This window comes from Monodelphis domestica, chromosome 1 (assembly GCF_027887165.1).
Source record: "Monodelphis domestica isolate mMonDom1 chromosome 1, mMonDom1.pri, whole genome shotgun sequence".
Classification (NCBI taxonomy): domain Eukaryota; kingdom Metazoa; phylum Chordata; class Mammalia; order Didelphimorphia; family Didelphidae; genus Monodelphis; species Monodelphis domestica.
The window spans coordinates 525,008,046-525,023,435 of record NC_077227.1 but is presented as its reverse complement, the minus strand read 5'-3'; the positions used below and the strand labels follow the sequence as shown (position 1 = coordinate 525,023,435).

Below are 15,390 nucleotides of genomic sequence, written 5' to 3'. Positions count from 1 at the left end.
CCTTATAGATATATAATGGTGGTGGTGGTGGGGATCCTTGCATTACCCACTTAGTAGTGAGAAAAGGATTTTGTATACTTTAAAATGCTAATATGCTACAATGTGAATTGGTATTACCGTATTTCTAATACTGATACATTATCTTTCCCCTCCATACAGAATGTGGGCTCCTTGAAGGCAGGCGCTATTTCATTGTTTTCTTTTTATCCTCAGCACCTAGCATAGTGACCACCAGCATGCTGACCTACATTTAATAAGTGCTCAGTGAGTGAATAATAATAAGTAATTTTTCCATTTTTTCTACCATGACTGATATCACTAAAGAAGAGAGTACACTGGCTAGATCTGTGCATATGATACATATGTAAAAATTTCAATTTACAAAGAAAACAACTGAAAGCATCACTGGTCATTAAGCCTGTCCAGTAGTTGTCCTCAGAAGATACAATGATGGGGTTTGGGGACAATTATTGAAGTTTCTTTTTACTTTTCTAACATATCTACAAAGTCTGTAAACCCAAACAATTCTATGAACATTACTCTCCCCTTCTTACCCCCAATTATGATCAGAATAGAATGTCATCATCATCATTACTTTAAACGCCATAATAGTAACCATAGTTGGCCTTGTATCATCTCACAGTTTGTCAGGGATTCAAAAGAAAAGAAAGAGACTCCGATTTATGGTAAAAATGCTTTGGTTCAATGCATGGAACATCACCCTACAGAGCTACAAGGCATAATAACTACTACAATACTACCTTATTTACTAATAAAGTAAGAACACTTTGCAGATCTGCAAAGCACTTTCTTCAAGATAATCTACTGTGTCTGTAAGTCAGGTATTTGATTGTTCTGATTTGTTTTGTTTTGTGGGGGATGTTGAGAGCATGACTTTACTAGTATGAAGAATTCCTGGGCTGAGAATCAGAATTTTAAAAATGAAAGGAACTTTAAATGCCATCCATGTTTGACCCATCACTTTAAAGATGACATTGAGGCCCAAATTTTAAGTGGAAGAATCAGAATTGAACTCAGGTTCTGGAACTCTGAATCTGGTCTTCTTTCTAACTGTTGCCTTCAAGATTAGGCCAATTAAATGATTCCATTTTCTTTTCATATCAGTTATTTCATACAAAATAAAATTCAGAATAACTACTTTAGGTTAAACTTAAAAACTTCATGAAAGAAAATATGTACCCCCCCAAAGTAATCAAAGGTGGAATCCCTATGTAAGAAAATATACAGAAAGAGGTGAGTGATTTCCAATCATTGTCCAGCTTTTTATTGGAACTAAAGACAAAACCCGGACCTCCTAGTGCAAGACTAGCATTCTTCATGCACCATGAAGTATTCACCCAATGGTAATAATGAACACTTTAATGGGCACTGTATCTTCATATTTCATAGAAAAGATATACTTAAAGGTGGAGGAAGGGAAGATGTCTTTTTTTTCCCATGAATTTTCTTTGCTCTGATTCCTGGGCAAGGAAAATCAAAGAATCTTATTTTTGCTTCCTTCCAAATCTTGGCAGAAGCATTCATATTTAAGGCCATAGAAAATCATGCTGTCAGTCATGTAATTCTTTTATTTCCTATTTCTTTGTGCTCTCACTTGTCTTAACTTCTACAATATAAAAGAAAATATTTTAAATAAATACTGTAGCATCTCTTTTGGCCTTCAGAATGTGTGTTTTTCCTCTTTTGAGATTTTTAACTCAAAGATCTTACTCATAATAGAATTAGAAAATGTAATTTATAATTCAAAGGATATTCTTTGCCAATGTTTATGCTTACTTCCTATTTTTCCCATTAGCAAACTCCAAGGCAAAACTCTCACCTGCTGAAAGATCTGCCATTCTGGCATTCATACATGCATTCATTCATTCAACAAGCATTGCTATAGGCCAAAAACTCTACCAAGTGTTAGAAATAAAGACAAAAATAAAAGTCATTACTTTAGAGTTTCTATTCTATTGGAGGAGTATACAAAAAACATCAACTAAAAAAGAACCCGAAATTAAGAACCAAATAATTTTGGAGGAAGAATTGGGAAGTGCTTCTTGTGAGAGGTAATAGTTGATCTGAGTCTTAAAAGAATCTAGAGATTATAAAGAGCCAAGGTATTTCAGGTATGGGGGACAAGCTATGCATCAAGACAGGAAAATATAATGTTTATGTGGGAAATATGAAGAAGGTCTATTGTGAAGAGTAATATGTAACAAGCTGGAAATTGTAGGCAAAAACCATAGTGTGAATGATTTTAAATGCCAAATATATTTTGTTCTATATCCATTCAAGGCAGCAAGAATCTACTAAAGCTTCTTGAGCAGGGAAGTCTTATAGCCTAATCCTTCTAATGTTATTTTGACTCAACTTCATTCCTAAGTTTCAGTAACAAATAACATGATGATAAAAGCTCTTTTGCAAGGGAATATTGCTCTAGTTATTTCAAGAATTTAAATATTTGAAGTAGTTATCTTTTTACCCCAATCTATTTTTTTCTTTCCTTTCTTGGGTTTCCTCTCATGTGATTCTATCATTTCTCCTTTGGTTGAGAGAATACTGGACACAAAGATGCAGGAACTAAGATCACATGCCAATTTGACACTTACCAATATGGCCATGAATAAGTTACAAACTCTTTGAGCTTCATTGTTTTATCTGTAAAATTCATATTGATACCACACTACTTATATCATAGGGTTATAATGAGGCACAAGGGAGATAATGCAGGTAAAGTGCTTTTTCAACTATATAGTAAAATATAAACATAAGCTTACATTAATATGGGCATATCTCCTTTAGTTAAATTATTCATTCTTTTCTACAGATCACAAAATACTTTTTAAACGATTTTTGTTCAAAAATGCATAAATGTAATTAAAGACTTTTAGGGGCACTTCATTACCACAAAGATAAAATACAAACATCTTAGTCTGGCACAAGGACAGAGAAGTGTCTTACCTTAAGTCATAGAATTATTAAAATTCTGAAATCATGAGGATTTTTGCCTTCCCAATGCCTAGATATTACCTTGCACATTTCTTTAAATGAGTTCATCTATTCATCCTATTCTAGCCTGGTATTTCTTATAAGCTATACCATGGAACTAGAATGTCCTTTATGTCCAGGTCACCAAAAATGCTTCTCTTCTATCAAGAAATTCCGTGAATTTCATTTTTTAATAAAATTCATAGATTAATGGGAATGGAAGAAATGGTTCTCTCTATCATCCAGTCCAAATATGACAATTCCCTGTAATTTAACACTTGTGCTATTTTTGCTATAAAATAAGGAATTCATCTTCTTTGTATATTCATTCAATGTTGAGCATTAATTATTAAAACAGTCCTGGGGCCCTTGCCCTAACTCCCTTTGGGACTTTGAAAAGTGTTCATCCTAGCATCTCAAAGAAACAGGTTCTTGATGAAGATTCCCAATAACAACACACTTCCAGGGTCCTCCAAAAGGAGAATTTATTGTGAACAAGTCCTTAAAAGAAGGCACACTGGCATGGCAGTGTCAGGCTTTGGCATAATTACTTTTACCATTCATGAAAAATCCATCTGTATAACTGGCTACAACTACACTGGCAGACAAGGAATTGCAAGGAGGCACAAATATTTTTTTTTACTCTTTGGAGGGCACATCTTGAATAGGAGTGAAGGGTTTCCAAGAACACATTTTTTAAAAAATGCTTGTGAAATAAGAGGCTTTTTCCCTCTGCTTAAGGAATTTCAGGCATCAATGAACAGATGGAAAGGGGTACTTTGGGAATTGGGAGAGCTTTTGCACCCTGTCAACATCCCACCACATAAACAGCTACATTTCTGAGTCTACACAGAAGCTTTTTTTTTATTTAAGCCTGGTACCCATCTAGATTAATATCTGTTTCTCTTAACAGGAGATCCATTTGTACATTCATATAAAAAGGAATATTCATGAATATTAATGATGAATAAAATATCAAGCACTTGAGGCAGTATTATATAGTAGGCATAGAATCAAACTTGGAGTCAAGAAGACCTGGGTTCAAATCTCATGTTGGATACTTGCTGTATCCTTGCCATCCTTGCCATCCTTGCCAAAATATTGAATCTCTCCATGCCTCCATTACTTCATTTGTAAAATGATGGGGTTGAACTCAATGCCAATAAGGTCCCTTCTAAGCTTCAAATCTGTGACTATATGATCTACTTACCAAGTGTGCAAATAACTGTATTAGGAGCTAGGGAGCAAGGAGGGATATAAGATTTAGTAAGAGATGGTGCCTGCCTTCATGGAGTTTATAGTCTTGAGTTATATTCTCAATATTTATCTGGCAAAATATCTAATGGTATTAAAGAAGAGAAAGAGAATCCATTAATTCTCTTCTTGCATTATTCAGCTTCAACTGTAAAATAAGGGGTTTGAAAAAAACAAATTAATACTATTCCTTACAAGGTAAGAAATATTCCAATTAATGTTATCCCATCAGTCAAGATACACTCTCCATCAATTCAGATAGCCCCCTTTCCATACCCTATTCTTATGGATAGTCTCCTACAAATTCTCTGCAGATTGTTGATTCAAGGTGATGGGGACCTTCCTCCACATCTCTAAACACTGGGTAGATACCAATCTGTATCTTGACTCTAATATTCTAATTTAGAACTATTTCCTTTGAGTTTTCATTGTATCTCCAGCAATAGGTACAGTGCCTGGCACATAATATATCTCTAGTACCCTGAAAGTGCCTTAAATGTAAAAGGCTTTTAAATAATTGACATAGTTGAACTAACTGAATTGTAGAGCACTGGCCTAAGTGCAGCAAGAGATAAAACCTTTAAGAAGTCTTTGTTCTCAAGGATCTTACAGTCTAATAGGAGGCTATGAAATATGCACATAACTGAAACATAAAATAAGACATAATGAATGCATCAAAGAAATGCAAACAAAGTTGTACAGCATGTTTGAGGTCTGGGCTCATTACCAAACACAGAGATAATCAAAGGCTTCTTGGAGGAAGTGAAATGTGAAGTAGGCTTTAAGAGCTGGGTAGAAATTCGAGAACTAAATAGAGAGGATATTCTAAGGAGAGGGGAATGACATAAGCAAAGGTATGGAGGAAGGAAAATACTAGGCAGGTTTGAGAGTCATCTACTTTTATGGAACTATGAAGTATACAGAAATGAATAATCTGAGAAAAAGCCAGAAATTTAACAATGACCAAATTGTGGAGTTAATTGAAAGTCAGGCAGAGGTGCATGAATAATATGTAGGCAATACTGGGTATTGAATACAACTCAATACTGGTAAAGATTAGCTACAGAAGAATCCATGGGGTGACTCCTGGCTCCTTCCCTCAATATCAACATTACTAAATTAAAAAATGATTTTGCATTTATTGCTTTTACATTAATCATAAACCAGATGATCACATTTAATCTTCTAGGTAGTAACTGTAACTATGATCTTTAAAAAAGTTGGTCCCAGTTAATAAATTAACTGTTTGTAAACATAATAATAGCTAAGAAGTATATTAATCTCATTGGCATGTTAGAATTTAATAGCAACTATTTGAGAGCTTCTACTTGAGGGATAAAACATCAATAATCTAGGGGTGCTGTGACTCATGCAGTAGGAGATGAAATGTGTTTACTTGGAATGGTGAGTGCACAACTTGAGTTGTTTATCCTAATGAGATAACAGGCAGACAACTTTGGCACATGCAGGAGTTACTTGATCCTGTTAAGATTTATATTCACTACAGGCTCCTCAGAGTTTCATGATGAAGATAGGCTCTGCTGCTTTATCTTTAAGCCTCCTCCCAGCATCAGTGTGATGGCACTAGGCTAGTAGTTACAGGATTAGTTAGAATGCTTGAAAATGTGTCTTATCTTAACCTTGTATTAGAATTTATTAACCCTTACCAAATATTACCAAAATGCATGCTTCTAACATACTCTGAACATGTGATTCTGTTAATCACTTAGGTTAATTAATTGACAACATCTATAAAACAAACTCTTGAATATCTAAATGGAGTCTTTGCCACAGGCAGGCTATGGTGAGACCACTGACTGTATTTTACCCACAAATAAAGATAGATTTTTGTGGTCCAAAAACCTCCAAAGTTTGCCTAGACATATTAGAGAATAGGATCCCTTTGCTATGGATTTCAGAGAAGCCTAACATTCAGACCAAAAAGGGCACAGTGACATCAAAGTAGGAGTTTAGGGGAAAGATAATGGGGCATGTAGAAGTATTGATCCAGCTAAGTTTGTAGGCTTGGAACTTAAAAGACCTACTTGTGTAAAGTTAACTCATATCTCAGACGGAGTAGTAGCTCTCCCTTACCTGTGATCCAATAGTTTCCTGGAAGCATCTTCCCAGCTGAGTTTTAGCAGCAACAGGATATACGTGAGGAATGAGTTGCTGGTGTGAGTATGTTGAATGTATTGTCTGAGTCTTCTGAATGGGAACTCCTTGGTAAGAGATCTGTGATTGACCTGGTTGACTTTCTTTCACCTTCTGGCCTGTGGAACCATCAATTCTTGAAACTTGATGTATTTGTACTGAGGCCTCTGGTGGATGTTTCACATGGATATTCACTATGTTCGGAGGAAATTTCACTGAAACAGAAATGGAATAATTTGTTGGCAATAGATCATAATAATAAATATTCTAAATATGAACATTTTGATTAAGGTAAACAGTTTGCCTACATTACATGAACAGTTTCCAAAAATCACAGCAAAGTCCTTGATGTTAACAGTCATACACCTCAAATTTGCAATTACTCCAGAATAAAAAGCTTCTCTAAAATAAAAAGGTGATTGCAGAAATAAATCATAGCTTCTGTCAGTATTACTTTAAATGAAAATTAAAACCCACAAAAGATAGTTTTGGGGATGAATCTTATATAAACCTATGATGTAAATGTGTGATTCAGCTGTAATTGGTAGGTGGATTGTTGCAAAGGATCACAAAAGAGATTAAAGTTTCATTATTTGTAAATTCCTCATATATGTAGTTTCTGCTGTGACATCAATTTTAATATTTTCTTTCACTCAAAAAATAGAAAGTTTAAATTTCCCGTATTTCATGTCACTAGTGAATTTCTGTTGTGCTTCTCATGACATTAAAAAAAGCTGATAAACTGTATATCTTAAATTCATAACAAGATTTGTACTCAGCATTTTTAAAACAAAAAATTCATGCTCTCAAATTTCATGAAAGGAATTTGCGTCTTTGAAATAGTAACCGGTTTTTTGTTTTGTTTTCAATAAACTCTACTTACCAACTAAACATTGATTCTAAGGCAGAAGAGCAGTAAGGGCTAAGCAACTAGGATTAAGTGATCTGCTAAGGGCCACCCAGCTAGGAAGTATCTGAGGCCAAATTTGAACCCAAGACTTCCCATTTCCAAGCATGGCTCTCTAACCACTGAGCAAGCTAGCTGTCTCCACTAACAGTTATTAATTTATGCAGCTTCTGAGCATTTAGAAGGAACATCAACTTTCAAAGACTGACTTTGGAGAAGAATGTTAGAACAAGAAGGATCCATAACATCATCTAAGTGCAAGATCTCATTTGAGAACATCAATTTCCCAGTCATATGCTAACTGACATTTCTCACAATGCCCAGAAATACTGGGTCACACAACTGGGGTTAATTGTGTAGGGAAAAACATTTACCTTTGACTCCTTGCTGGCCTGTCATAGTCAGAGGAAGAGTATGTGTAGAGTGGACAATGTGTGTTCCCAAGCTTTTGCTTGATTGCTGAGAATGCTGGTAGAGTTTAGGGGCATTAGCACCATGTACTGGGATCTGGCACAGCTTCCCAGTGTAATTTGGAGGGCACTGGCATTTGTCTCTTGAACTGCACTGACCTCCATTCATACATGGAAGGTGACAAATTACTAAAAAGAAAAATAACAAATGAAAAGAACTGGTTATTTTATATCAGTGTCATATATATCATACCAATATCATAAACAAACATTTTTGAAACCCTACTTCTAATAAAATTCTCTAATAAAGGGCTGTCAAAGATACAAAGAGACAGAAATGGTTGTCACTCATAAGAAATCTAGGACCTGGTCACAGAAAGGAAGAATATCTATTCACACACCTATTTAATCTATAGTATAAGGAGATCAATAGTAATTATAAATTGAGTAACATAGACAATAATGGTTATTGAGTACTGGGAAGATGAGGGGTTCAGACTAAAGTAGTCTGAGTAGACAAGGAAGGTATTTTGGGGTTGGACCTTAAAGAAGAGGACTTGGAAAAGGGATCAGCAGAAAAAAGAACAGTGCTTCTCATGACATTTTAAGAAGCTGATAAACTGTATATCTTAAATTTGTAACAAGATTTGTTACTGGCAGAGTACAGAAGGTGACTAAAGAGGAAGTATTGTGCTTTCAAATTGACACTGAAAAGCATTATAAAAGAACAGTGTTTGGGACTGTCTCTTCCAAAGGCTTTGGGGGACTAGTACCTAAAAGGCACAAGAGGCTGTTATACTGTCATTTGCTACTTACAGTTTTTGTTTCTGCAGATCATTCAATATCTACCCAAAGTTCATTACAACAGTTGCTAATTATAGCACTCTGTCTAAGCCTATTTGTCATATTCTCAGTTTAAGGCAATGTGACATAGTAGATGGAGAAACTGAAGACCTTGGCTGAAGCTCTACTAATATATTTAGTAGTTATGTGGACATAGGATAAGTCACTTATTACATTAAGTCTCCATATGAAGCTTTCTTTCCTCAACCATAAAATAGGGTCAATCCCCACCTGCAGCATATACCTCATAGAGTTGTTATAAGATGCAAAGGGTATAATGTCCTGATTTAAAATTAATGGCTGAAAAATTCTGCAACACAAATTATTTTTAACTACTTTAAAGAAAGAAGTAGATGACTTGGGGCAGATGACTTTCAGGCACACTTCCATCCTTAAAATTGAAGTAGTTTAAAAAATGGGGGGAAAGATTCAAATGTGTAAGGAATGTCCTGAAACAGGATTTCATTCTATGAACCTGGAATCCATAATATATTCTTTAGTGGTAGTGGGAAGTATTATAGTGAACCTAGCAAGTCATGCTAAAGCTATCTAAAACACATTAAGGCATATCAAATGATCAATCTGGAAAATTCCTGAAGTCTATCTATCACAGAGAAAATTCAATACTTTTCCAAACACTAAGTATAAAACCATGTGCTCCTAATAACACTTTATAGAACTCCATGCCTCCACTAAAATCACAGGAGAAATGTGACAATAAAGTAACAAGATTAATTTTGTGCAACTTAAGAAAATTTATTTCCTTAATTTATACTCATAACACCCATATAATAAATACTCTTTTATCATCACTAGGGTCTCAATGAATTAGGTGCTATCATCACTTCAAAAAAACCCAATAAAATAATTTGTCCAAGGTCATAATATATCAGTGATGGATATAGTGTAATATATAAGAAGCAGTGCTTGGCTTAGAGTCAGATGACCTTGGTTCAAAAGCCAGCTCTCCTGCTTATTAACTATATGACCTTAGGCTAATCTTTTCACTATTGTTGGACTCCAGTTTCTGTATCTGTAAAACGAAAGTAGACCAAAAAATCCTCAAAAGTTCCTTCCAACTATACAACTACAACCCTATGATCTCCCTATTCTCCAATGAGCTTCCATTTACAGTGGGAAAAGAGACTTCTAACATGTCCATATTAGGTGCCAAAAAGGAAAGAAGCTGGAAAGAGTGGAATGACAATTTTGATATACTTCTAAGAAACTTCATGGAGACAAATGTGAGGAATAAGTCCTAAGGGAAAGATCACAAAAAAGAGGAAGACAGGGTATGTGAGGTGAACTGGAGGGGCAGGAACAGATTAGGGGAGAATAGCAGGGATCTTGGATGACTAAAGTGGGAAATAATTATAGTAACATAATATTAGTATATTGGGCAAAATTACCTTCCAATCTATCAACTAATAGTGGACTGTGCTCTTCCATAATATATAAATAAAATGTTAAGAACACTTTCTGAAACATGTAAATGGGAAATATGCTAGCTCCAAAATGTCAAATTAACATTTAAAAAAATAATCGGGTGTGCCTAAAATCATAAATCCTTTTACAAATGTTCAGTTATTCACAAATGAACTAAAAGGAAACTTGGCCAAATAATAAAAAAAATTAAGTTAAAAGTGACAATCATTCTATGGAAATGTTTTTAAAATATTTTTGTCATCTTATCTAGTTTCAAATAAATATTTGTTTAGTTACAAAGTCTGAAACAAAATTTTCCAGATTTGAACTATTTGCCAGTTTCATTCTTTGATGAATTTCTTATGTATTATCAGTACTTGTGTAAATGGTACCTCCCTCAGTAAAACATAAAATTCTGCCTAGAGTCACAAGTAGCATTGAAAAAGGTACACAGAAAAATAACTAAAATGATCAAGCAGATGGAATAGCTTCCACGAGTACAGACTAAAAAGATTATTAGGACAGAGTTCTGGGCAGAATTCAGAACTAGGAAGGGAAATGTCATCAGGATTATAGGCAATTAGGTCAGTCTGGGTCATGACAGCAGAATAAGAGTAGGCAAGATTCAAGGTCAGATAAACCCAGACTTAACAAGGTTTCTAACAGGCAGAGAAGGCAAAGTGGGTTGGTCAGACAGAATGGTGCTTATGTGGCTATAAACATAATCCTCTATGATCAACCATCAAAACAAGAAGGGGAAAGGACTAAAGGAATGGTTATTTCCATGAGGTTTTCCTTCTGGCCTTTTAGTCGGGCAGCTAGCTCATGGCTTTCTGGTCAACTCCACATAACTTGCTACACAGCTTGTTCAGAGCATTCTACGAGTACATGGGAAAGCAAGAAATAACCTGAAGATAATCCCTATAAACCCTATATATGTCTGGTAATAAATTAAAATATTTTTGCTTGAATTATTTCAACCAACAAAAGTCACTATTTATGAATATTTATGAATATTCCAATGATTTCAAAAGGTGAAATTATGATATTTTATTTAGATTTTAAATCTCTTTATATAGTAAGCCTTTTTTGTGGCTGGTCCCTCTCTTCAAGGTCCTTCTGAAATCAAAGAAAACAAAAATCAATACAAATGACAGGCTTGAAATATTTAACCTTGTATATAGTGTTTTTTCTGTTTCAAAAATCCATGCCATTCTAAAAACACAGTAAAGTTTGTGATAAAACTTTTTTACTGGAAAACGAAATGGAAAAATAACAGGCATATCTTTTCGAGTAAATTCCAACCCTTGTGGTGGGTTGATTATGAGGAGCATGATAGCACATACTTTTCAGAACACTCAACAAGATAACCTGGCAAAGAAATTGCATCAGGAACACATACCTCTGGCTGGGAAGCTGAGTAGTGTGGTCAGTATGACATCCTCTACTGTTTCTCTATACTGCATTCTATAGTGTCACCTGGGAGCTACTGAAAACAATCAGTGGTATGTGAGCCTCAGGCCTGTTATTTCAAAAAGGGCAATTTTAAGACAACCACTCAGAGCAGCTCACAGTATTTCTATAAAAAGTCAGTGTTAGAAAAAAAAGGATCTTGGCCTCCCCTGTTGAAAGAGCAACAAGTAAGGGGTATTAAAGATGTCCAGACAGTCAATCAAGTTCCATAATTCACTCAGGCTAGAAAATTAACTTGGAGCAATCCTGTGATTAGTTTGGTGGTTGGACTACAATTCATTATCATATTTCACCCATGTCACTTGGGACTTGAAATAACTGGTAAGATCTAAAAATGTACACAAACAAGAATGAGCTGTACCTTTTGGAAATCAATGGAATTTGGAATTGGAAATTCTCTAAAAATACCTACACTCATATGATCATTTGTTAAGCTTTCTTAGCTGCACACCCCAAAGCAAACTCTAACAATGTAGGGGAGCTTCCTCCAGCTTAATGGCCACCTTAACCAACTCACTTTCTGTGCAGTAGACAGACCATTTCAAGTTATTGTGGCTGAGGAAAAGGGGAAAAAAGATTTTTGTCTGCTGGAAAACCTACATGTGTCATTTCATGAAATGGAGAAACACATGATTCTGATTTGAGCAGCTACTTAAAATTTCCAACTTATCTCTAATTAGAAGAATAATGTTCCACCGAAGGACTTTTGCAGTTCTATAAGGCCTTGCTGGGATGAGATTTATTTCAGGTTAACATTCTATCTATATTTCTCCATCTAAAATACATGCAGCCTCTCTGCAGCAACATCTTTTGAGAGATTTTTAGAACTTTTGAGTAACAAATACATTATGTCATCATAAAGAAAATAGCAAATTTCTTGAGTATTTTCCTTTTTAAAATTTGGTAAATATAAGCTAAAAATAGAATTCAGGAAAGGAACTAGGAGAGGTTATATTGAGATCATACTGACAGAGTGGAGCTCCTTCTGCACTTTGAATCAGGAAGACCTAGGCTTGAATTTTATCTCAGACTAATTGTATGACAATCTGAGTCTCAGATTTTTCCTATATAGTTTTTGTGAGAATCAGAGATTTTTAAACCTAAAAGTAACATGTAAATGTGATTTATAATTATTTAACATCATTATAAACTGTCCACAGGCATAACTTCATAATCTTCTTTGCTTTTTCCTTTCGCTTATTCCCCAACTCATCCAATCAGCTGCTAAGTATGAGAATCAAACAGAGGTACAAATTCTATCTTAGGCACTTACTTGTACTGTGATCAAGGACTAACATTTATCCTCTCAGTTCCTCAATTTTCTCAAAACAAAATGAGGATAAAATATTTACGTAACAGCAGTTATACCCTATGGAACATGATGGATGGTCCAACAGGAGTTAACTCAAGCAGAATGCATTGATGCTCTTCTAATATCTTCTGGAAATGCAAGGGGGTAATTTGAGATAATGAAACAATGTCCTTATTGGCCAGTGAATGTCATCTTCCTTTCTAAGGGAGTGATTTTGCCCTTCTTGCCATTTTCTTTTGCTCTCCTATATGGCAAGTAGCTCTCCCTTCCTAGGTCTCACTGGAGAGATAATAAAGGGGGCTGATGCACTTTTCACCACCCTAACTGTATGACAGTTATAAATATAAGAAAGCTAAATAAAGCATTTGTTCCACTTAGATAATCCTCAACCTGGATTTGGGGCTGCTTCTGACTTGTTTATTTCCCAAGAATGGATAACTGAACTTATAAGACTGAGAGTGTAAGTTTCAGTAGCAACATTGTGAGTTTGAGAGATATGTAGATCCTGGGTCTTCAGCTAATGCCAGGAGAAGACCTGGAAAGTACTCAAGAACTCCCTGGAGAAGATGACCACAAAAAGGAAAATGAGCCAACCACTGACTGGACTTACCAAAAGGCATAGACTTGGAATTACATTTAACTACCGCAGAGCACAGGGGAAAGGCAAAAAGTCTCTTCAGCAGTCCCACAAATGTTTCATGTTCAGGAGAATTCAACAGGAGTGATGAATGATGTACCTACTGCTTGATGAAGTTTCTGTGTCAATATAACCCTGTGGGTTTTTTTCTGCATTAAGCATTTCTTTTGTACATAATAAATAGCTGTCCTCTAGTTGCTTTACATTTTACATGAATTCTCTTTCTATTCCCCCTTCTGAAGACACCCAAGAAATGAACTAAACCTAAGTAAAGAAATAATTTTTATCCCTGGGACTATAGGATGAAGATGGTAAAGTTCCAAAGAGTATGAGAAAGAGAGCTTGACTCATCTCTTTAAAAGCCAAGCAACCTCCAAACTAAATCATATCTATCTAAATGTGGGTGCAGAGTTGAAAAGAGGTCCTTAAGGGAAGAGGAAGAATGAAAAGCCCTCAGCTCCCTAAGAACCATCAGTAGTTCTTCTTGTTGTATCATTATTGCCTATTTCACAGGGTTGTTATGAAGAAAGTATTTTATAAGCCATAAAACACTATATAAATTGCTGTTATTTTTTCATTCATGTCTGACTCTTCATGATGCCACATGAGGTTTACTTGACCTCAAAGATATTGGAGTGGTTTTTGCAACTTTCTTTGCCAGTTAATTTTTACAGATGAGAAAACTGAGGCAAACAGGTTTAAATGACTTTCCCAGGGTCACTGGTTTAGTAAGTGTCTGAAGTCAGATTTGAATTCAAAAAAATGAGTCTTTCTGACTTGGGCATGACACTCTATCCACTAACCTAACTGCCTAGACTACATAAATATGAATTATAATATTTATATCACCTAAGAGTCAGTGTGTTATATAGTATTGGTTATCAAAGAGTGGTATAAAGACTGTTGAAATCCCTTCGAGCCTTAGAGAGTACCTATGAGGCCAAAACTACTTTTATATATAATATTATGACATTTTAATTTCTAACATTATAAACATCAGTAGCTATAATCCACATTAACAAAGTTAATCCACAATTACAAAGTTCTCTAATGGGTTCTCAATAATTTTTAAGAGTATAAATGGCTCCTGAGGCCAAAAACTTTGAGAACCACTGGTATAGAGGAAAGAGAACCAGCCTCAAAGTCAGGAGGAACTGGGTTCAAATTATGCCTCTGATACATACTATCTATGTGACCCTATGCAAGTCAACTAATCTCTCAATGCTCTAGGCAAGTCCCTAAACCTCAAAATTTCAGAAATGGTGTATGCCTGCATTAGTAGAGTTTATTCAATCAGGAGTTCTCTAAACTAATAAAATAAGAGTCCCTCTTTCCTTAAATAGCCAGGACCTTTGTTTATACCCAAATATGTCACTCTCACTTAGCTAACAGCTTCTCCCTTTTTAAATTCATCTTCCACACTGCTGCCAAATGTATTTTCCTAAGGGAGAAATCTGATTATGTCATATCCTTTAGTAAAATCCTCCACAAGCTTGAATTTAGTAAAAAATATAAGCTCCTTAACTTTCATTTAAAGGCTTCTACAATCTGACTCCAATATACTTTTCCAACCTTATTTCATATTATTACTGTTCAAAACTACATTCTATCCTGCTTTCCTACAATAATCACATCTTGCCAGGGGGGGGTGATTGGAGAGTAATTGCAAAAGATAAACTATGCCTTAATTTTTTCTTATAGAATAAAAACTTTTAAAAGTTGTAGCCATTAAGTAAGTAGAGACTCCTTAAAAGAAGGCACTCTATAATCAGAGAATAGGTCATTCTGAAATGGCTACATTAAAAACATTGAGTTTAAATATTATTTTTCATAGCATTTCACTTTGTCATTTTTCATGAAACAAGTGATAACCATGGCTTCTATTCAAATTAAAGAAACCAAAAACAGGTAAAGAGATAGTTTAGTTGGAATAAAAATTGCTGGTTAGTGTAAGGTCCTTGAAAGAATTTCATTTTAAATG

The 15,390-nt window shown here is 35.0% G+C and overlaps 1 protein-coding gene across 23 annotated transcripts in view; it reads right to left on the bottom strand.

The window, feature by feature from the left end:
* LTBP1 (latent transforming growth factor beta binding protein 1) overlaps positions 1–15,390 on the bottom strand; it is a 459,359-nt gene that overhangs the window by 221,089 nt on the left and 222,880 nt on the right. For all 23 annotated transcript variants that reach the window (XM_056813254.1, XM_007476056.2, XM_056813253.1 and 20 more), the window contains 2 exons: positions 7,684–7,908; positions 6,343–6,617 (listed from right to left, as the gene is read on the bottom strand). In XM_056813254.1, coding sequence (XP_056669232.1) covers positions 6,343–6,617; positions 7,684–7,908 — 500 coding nt within the window. The remainder of the gene's footprint in view (positions 1–6,342; positions 6,618–7,683; positions 7,909–15,390) is intronic.